The sequence below is a fragment of the Gavialis gangeticus genome, unplaced genomic scaffold, assembly GCF_001723915.1.
Source record: "Gavialis gangeticus isolate Ggan-Ray unplaced genomic scaffold, GavGan_comp1, whole genome shotgun sequence".
Lineage (NCBI taxonomy): Eukaryota > Metazoa > Chordata > Crocodylia > Gavialidae > Gavialis > Gavialis gangeticus.
This window is the reverse complement of record NW_017728998.1, coordinates 37,136,950-37,144,449: the sequence shown is the minus strand read 5'-3', so window position 1 is coordinate 37,144,449 and position 7,500 is coordinate 37,136,950. Positions and strand designations below refer to the sequence as shown.

At 52.1% G+C, this 7,500-nt stretch overlaps 1 protein-coding gene across 1 annotated transcript in view; it reads left to right on the top strand.

Annotated features, from left to right (window-relative positions):
- Positions 1-2,790: 2,790 nt before the first annotated feature.
- IRX3 (iroquois homeobox 3) overlaps positions 2,791-7,500 on the top strand; it is a 12,610-nt gene continuing 7,900 nt past the window's right edge. The window contains exon 1 of the mRNA XM_019505289.1: positions 2,791-2,811. Within this exon, the coding sequence (XP_019360834.1) occupies positions 2,791-2,811 (21 nt within the window). The remainder of the gene's footprint in view (positions 2,812-7,500) is intronic.

Genomic DNA, 7,500 nt, shown 5'->3' with positions numbered 1-7,500 from the left:
CCTCCCTCCCCCCATATTTGCCTCTGTAGAGTCGGATAGAAAACAAACACCAGAAAACTCTGCAGCAGCATCGTGATGCTTTCCATACTTGCAGCTAGCCACTCTCTTTCCCATATTCCACCTCTAATAATAATTACTTTTATAAACCGCGTTTTAATTTGCTACCCCTCTGCTCAACTGTATTGGCATGTAAATGGCTGAAAAAGTTGGAAAAGGAATAATACGGTATGTTATATTTTTTTTTTAAAGGAAATTAGGACGATCACTCCTGGAAATGGAATGTTTAAACTAATCTAAGTAAACTGGGTTTGATAGAGCCGGGTCTTTAGGAAGCATTAGGATGAATGTTAAGGAGCAATTCATAACGAGGTATTCCTAGGCATCACGGCCATTTAGCACATGCCACAGCTGGACTAGCAAGACGCAAAGGATCAATACTGGATCAATACAGAAGGCAAATCAATCACAAGGGTTTTCTTTTCAAAATATTTAATTAAATGTGGTGGCAAATAACTTCAGGATTTATTGTTTGATGCTAAGAGCATTACTGATTTTTCTTTTCTAAATTTCCACATGGGGACTGCCTGGTTCCTGGTCAGAGGATTATAAGAGACTGGGGAGTCGAGGAGACAGATTTCCAATATATAATAACTTGTATATATACATGATTATAGACTCACATGGTGCTTTAAATAATCCACCCTGTCGATGACTCATTCCATTAGCTCTGGAAAAAAAAAAAAGCCCGTCTGCCTTGAGTAGATGGTTTTGTGTTTACCCCTCAACATAAAATCCATTCAGCCCTTAAAGTTCACTGGGTAACAATTTCCATTCTCTTCGCTAGTCGCATGTTTTCCCTTCGTGTTTTTTCTATCACCCTGCAGTCTGCTCGGATCGAGTTGGGGAAAAGAGAAATCAATTAGTGGCTTCGCTTTAATAATATTGAAGCCCTGTACCTCGTCGCTGATTGCATTTTATTAATGAAGTTACCTCTTCAGTCATTAGATATTTAGCTCCTCTATTTGCTGCCAGGGAAAGGGGATCGATGCGAGGGGGGAGGTTGCTGGGGCAAAGCCGGCCGGCAGGGAGAAGCTCCCGCAGGCAGGAGGGAGGGGAACTTTGCGGACTTGCCTTCCTGGCCGGCCCTGCTCCAGGGCCCGGGGAGCTCGGATCTGCCCCCAGCTCGCTGCGTCTCCTGCAGGCCCTGCCTCCATCCTCCCCCCGGCTTCGGCCTGCCTCCGCCTCTGCCCCCAGCTGCAAGGCGAGCTGCCCGGGGCCCAGCCCGGACGCTGCGCGGCTCCCCGTCGCAAGCCTTTGAGGTGATCAATAGCGCTGAACGATCGCGTTTGACCTGCTTAAGGAAGGAAAGGCGGCGGAGGGGCCGCGCCGAGCCCGCGCGGGGGCTCTGAACGCGCCGGAGCAGCAGCGGCCTCGGGGGACGCGTGCACTGACTGGGGCCCCGCGGGAAGCGCTGCGGGCCGCAGGGGCAGTGCGGGGCAATGGCACCAGCCCGGACGCCTGAAAGGTGCTAGAACTGACCAGGGCTGACCTGCCTCGACAGAGCCTTCCGCAGCCACCCCTCGGCCCCCTCGCCTTAGGGGCCTCGTGCTCAGGACGGAGAAGGAGCAAAGGCAGCACTCTGACCTGCGCTCTCCGGAGTCCTCTGCAAGGCCTGAAGCCCGCAGAGAGGCGATGGATTCTCCCCGCCCCCAGAAGACCAAACAGCCTCACTGGTGAGAGCCAAAGCCGCAGCCACACTCCTGGGCAGCTCTCAGAAACCAGCCCCAGCCGCCCAGCCCCCGGGGCTGCGCTCTGCTTTCTCTGCCGAGCCTCAGCAAGCTCTAGCATTCCCCTTTTCCTCATTATTAAGGGAAGCTTCAATTCTCCAGATCCCCCATCCTTAGATCCCCAGCACAGCACTATGCTATTTCATGGGCCCTCTCCTGCTGCCCTCAGTGGGACTTTCCATGCTTATGGAGAGCACTGAGACCCTGGGATCCTGCTGGTTGTTCAGGTGATAGGAGGACCTGGATGAGCAAGGCCTCAGCCTGCCAGAGATCCTTGAAGTCCAGGGCAGGTTTGGCTGTCTGAGGAAGGAGTCAGATTAGTGTAGGGTCCTGTAAGTGATTCTTTTTCACATCCTACCCACACAAGACCTGCCTCTTCCTCCCACAGTTAGGAGAGGCCCTAACTAGTAACTATTCAACAGGAGGTGGCTAGCAGCAATACAAGCAGGGGTGACTGCACCCCTCTAGTCTATGCCCCTTTCACTGGCATTTGAGTTCCATGGTGTGGAGGGGGTTGCAGCCACGTCTTTATTTGTTTAAAACCAGGCCAGTTCATTCTCTGAAGGTGATTTGCACTCCATTTTTCCTATGACTGGGGACTCCTTAAGCAAATCTTTCATCCCCCACATCAATCATTTCTTCCTATGGCAACTGCAGCACAGTAGAGTCTATTTAAGGGTCGAATTTCAGCACTGATCACAAATCCTGCCTTTGCACTAGCAGTTCCAAAATGAGGCGGTGGTAAGAGACCCAGAACTCAGCCTACAGGAGCCAGACCTCCCCCAGTGGTGTCAAGAGCATCTGGAACCGAGAAGGGGTAAACCTGGTGAAAGGGTGAAGGTGAAGCAAGCCAGGTTGGGTTGGCTGGTTTCCCAAAGAAAGGCCTCTCCGATTTTAGGAGCACCCCTGTAAAGATCAGATATATGATGCACTTGACTTCTTGGTGTTCCAGGGTCTGGGCAGTGTGGAGCGCTGCTCTTTAATCATCCACTATTTTCGCGCCATGAACCTGGGGGAAGTGTTGGTGGGTGGGAGAGAAGCAACGTCGACTTGCTGTTTTGCCTCCCTAGTTGGACGGAGGTCTCCTCATTTTTCTCAAACAGCCCTGTCTTATCTTTCTCTGACTCCACACAGCCTCCCCCGCCCCAACACAGACACGTACAGCTGAGGCTGCCTAAATAGTCCCTCTATGCTCATTGCTTTATGAATGCTAATATCTCATTGCCAGGATGGGGGAAGCTGCTGATCTCCCACCCAGGTCTCAGCCTGCCGGTGGACCCTGCAATGACACCCGAATCCCACCTCCCCAGCTAAAATTCTGGCCATTGACTGCATTTCTTCTTCTCCCTCTGGCCTCTCCCTAGCTGAGGCTTTATACTTGGTAACTCGGTCCATGTCCCAGTGCCTGCGCTCCCTGGTTGAAGGCGAGAATCTCTATTGGAAATCAATGTGTGTCACGGTTTCAATAACGATGGCAGAGCTGTAAAAACTAGCCATGGAGAAAACAGCAGATAAACTGGGGCAAAGGCCACCAATACAGGGAGTTTTGGCTGTGCTACCACTCATCTCCTAAATCACTTCCCTTTCGGGGCTCACTTACCAACCCTATCATTTACCTTGTAGCCCTTTTTGTTCGGGGGCGGGGGGAAGGGGAAGGGAAGGCAGAGGGAAAGGGAGAAGAATGAAGGGGCAGGGGTCCTTTGTGTCATATACTGGTTTAGAAGCATATTTCCTTTGCTAAATATTAACACCATCTGGGTAGCTGGGAAACAGAACAGTGGTTTTCTGTTATCCTGCCTTGAAGAATCTCAGCTCAGTAATCTCCAAAAGCCCGAGTGCGGCGTCAGACCGGGCTCTCCCATCACTGCATGGGCACAACCCGATCTGGGGGCCATACGCCGGATTCCCAGACACAGACACCACCATTTGTACCACACTCATTTCTGGACAAGCCTTTCCAGTAGGTTCCCCGCAACTCTTTTATACGGCATGACTGCGGATCCAACCACTTCTACCAAACAACAGATGCAGCCTCTAATGCAAATATTGCCATTTCCCTGCTGAATTAGCCTTGTCACTTAGCCCAGAAGCTGGCAGCGTTAAGCCAGCTTGCATTTTAATTTGGCCCTGAAGTTACTTATTTCATTATTGATCAAACATAATGCTGAATCAATGTTCATCTTGTTACCTGGGCCATTTCCATGTAATACAGTGATAGCACTGCCTGGAGTTACTCATTCCCATCCCAAAGTGACTTTACCATAAAATCAATGCTTGTTTGTTACTGATATAAAGCAGCATCTATGGGATGAAGAGCAAATAAAGCAGTTATGCAATCCCACTATAAAAGTTTAGGCAGGATATGCACATGCACAGTGACTTTGATATTTAAATGTCTCTTATCGGCTTCAAAAACATCCTTCCTGAGCTGACTGGACAGAAAAGCTCAGGCTGGAAGATTATGGGCTTTGACACCTTAGGTGTTGCCAGTTGTAAATGTTACCTTGCAGCTAATGGAGAAATCGTTTCTGAACATGGCAGATGTAGGTTGTAGGCTTTTTTCGGGCAGGGATTGTTTTGAACAAATACTAATTAATACAATCATAATTAAGGCTTGTGTCAGAAAAGGCGACGGGGTGAAGAAGACGCTGAAGGGTTATCTTCAATGCAGCTTGATTCCTCAGTTAATAAATGAAGTTGCACTGTCTGGAGGCAGCTGGCCGCGTGCAATGCGTCTCCCACGTGAAGGCAGTGATGAAACGTCCCAGGCAGCAAGGGTCAGGCTGTGCTCGGGGATCTCGAGGCCAAGACTAGGGAGGATTTTGAAAATGGAAACTGCCCTGGTCTGTAGCCTTCAGGGTGGCGCTGCCCGCCTGCCTTCCTGCCCAGTCCCCTGGGCACTTGGTCCTGGCCGAGGGGGCTGTGCTGGGCCCGAGGGCGCCAAGGCAGTGTGCTTGCGCGGAGCAGCCCCCTGGGAGCCGCAGCTGCCCCGGGCAGTGCACCTAGCCAGCCAGGCAGGGATCTTGCCTTGGGCGGCTCTGTCCTGGTTTCTCGGGCGTGGAAGTGGCCGCCGGGGGCCCTACCAGAGGCGGAGTCGTGTGAACCTGGGTAACACGGATCAGCCACAGGCTGCCCTTGGTGTTGGCTCGAGACTGCCGCACCAGCAAGGGCAAGGGCAGGGTGCAGGGCAGGGCGGTACAGGCTCAGCTCCACAACGGCACCGAAGGCATCAAGGTTGCGGCCGGGATCGGGCCCCGGCGGGGCTGCCCGGGAGCTCGCTGCTGCTCCGTGTGAGGGCGCATCTCGCACGTGGGCTGGGAGTCTGGCCCTGGAAATGGATAGAGGAACTTTCCCATCGGCATCCGGGAGCAAATGGCCCCTCTTGATGAGGCAGGAAAACGCCCTCCCTGGGTGTCGAAGTGAAAGAACTAAATTGACACCAAAACGACCCAAAAGCCGCTCATTCCGCGGGGCTCGGGAAGCCTAACCGTGCCCATAAAATATATTGGCATAAAATTAGCGAATTGCTCTCGCAGATTATAAATCACCTGAACGGTCAACCCGCAGATACGAATCACGAGCTCCCCCGAAGAGGAGCGTTTCCTGCGGCTCACAGCAGTGATGCCCTCGGACAAAAGCCTCCTCCGACCTCCTCACTCCCGGGCACCGTTTTTCCGACGTCCCTCCAGGGTTCGGCGGGTTTCTAACGAGCGGCTTGCCAAGGAAAGGGTTTATTGACACCTCTTAAACAAAAAGGCCAGAAAGTTTAAAGCGAGCAAGCAAGGCAGCAGATAGGAAGTTAGGACCTACTGGCACCACTCCGAATACAAATCAGCAGAGCACCACAATGGTGGGAAAACTCATAGAAATGAAAGGGGAAAAAATAATACCAAGGGGCCAGTTCTTCCAGCGCGGTGAAGAGCCTGCCTTTCAGACCTGCCCTGGACGCCTTAAGCATCTGCTAATGGCCTTTTACCTTTGCTTAACCCCTTGTGGTAAATACTAGAGTTTGGTATGCTTTAAACAAAAAAAAGCAGTCTATTGTGCGCGGAAAGGGGACTTCCTTTTAAGGACCTGCCCTGGCAAGCGGGTTGCAGACCTTTGGGTCTCCCAGGCACAATCCTTCCCTTCTCGCCTCTGTGTAGACCGGAGACAATACTCGGGTCCACAGGTAACTGAGTCTGTTCTTATTCAATTTCCTTAAATGGCCTGCAGAGCACTTAAAAGCCCACAGAGCTTCTGGCCAGCATTTTCTTATTAACTAATTTCACTTCGATCCTATTAGAGTGTATGCTTTATAACCTTCAAATGAACCGCTCTCCTTACCCCCTCCCCCCTCCCTGAAACAAAGCCATTACCTTTCTAATGACAGGGTTAAGCTTTTAAAAATGTTGCTCCCTCCTTTGTTAATATTGTAAAACGTGTGGCGGGCGCACAGCTCACGCAGAAACACGCCCTCCTGCTTTTTATCTCTCCCTCCTACCCGGGGTAGATGGCACCGATGTGGAAAATGCAACGTGGTCTCTTTTCGAGAACAAACCCTAAATGCCTCCGAAGTGAGGAGTCAGGGCTAGAGGAAGCCGGCAGCGGGCCATGGGCAGAGGGCGCTACAATGGCAGTGCGAGTGCCTTCATTTCGCTTCGGAGGGGGCAGACCCCCCCCCCCAAAACAACCCACACATCTCGGCCATAACGGTTTTAAAATGGATACATATATTTACAATTTCAAAAGGGTTTTGCTGTTTCCTGGTAACGCTCACCACAAATGGGAATAATAAAAGATGAAGTATTTTTTCTCACCTTAGGTCATTAGATTTACAGACAAGGCACTAAATCATTTTAGCTCCCCAAACCTTTAAGGAAGCGCGTGCACGCGCACACACACACACACACACACACTCGCCCCCGCCGGGGAAGCCCTGGAGAAGAGGAGACAAAACAAACGCGAGGCTTTGCTGAACGGCTCCGTCTAAGAGTTAACAAATAATTTTTAAAAAAAAAGAAGTTGCGGCGGGTTGTAAAACGCCAAGTGTCAGTGGCCTCTTCCCCAAGCCGTAACACGAAGGGTCATTAATTGTGTTTTCTTTCCCAATCACATGTCACTGCAATTAACAGATTTTGATCAAGAGACTCCTTTCAGATTGATTCCATATGTGATAAGGAATGTGCAGCTTGTTATCTATCTGTCGCCCTGGAATTATGGAAAAGCTTCAAACGTGTAATTTGAAGAGTCTTTTCCTCAGCTCTTTGATCTTGCCTTCTCTCGCTCCCTCCCTCTCTAGCCGTAACCCCCTTTCCTAATTCCACGTGTTTGTCCCCCCCAGCCCGCGCCTGTTTGTTCACTGCTCTGCCCCTTTCCTGTGTTCCCCACGTGTGGACTGAGAGCGCCGCCAAACGCGTGGGCAGCTCGCAGTGCACCGGATCGGCCGGCAAAGGGAGCTTCAAGCGGCCAGGTAAGATCCTGCCTAAACTCCCAGCTCCGCTGACAGCTTCCCAAGGACTCTCAGCCGGCCGCATCCATCCTTCCAGGCTGCGGCCCTGGCTCCCCCGCGCCGAGCCCCTGCTCTGCCCCGCGCCCGCTCCCACGGGCGCCCCGGGGACAGCGAACGTGTCACCGCGCGAGTCCCCTGTGCGGGGCACCGGCCGCGCCCGGCTCCGCGAGCGAGGTTCCCGGGCGCAGTGCGGGGCTCCGCTCCGGCGGGGCCTGGATTCGA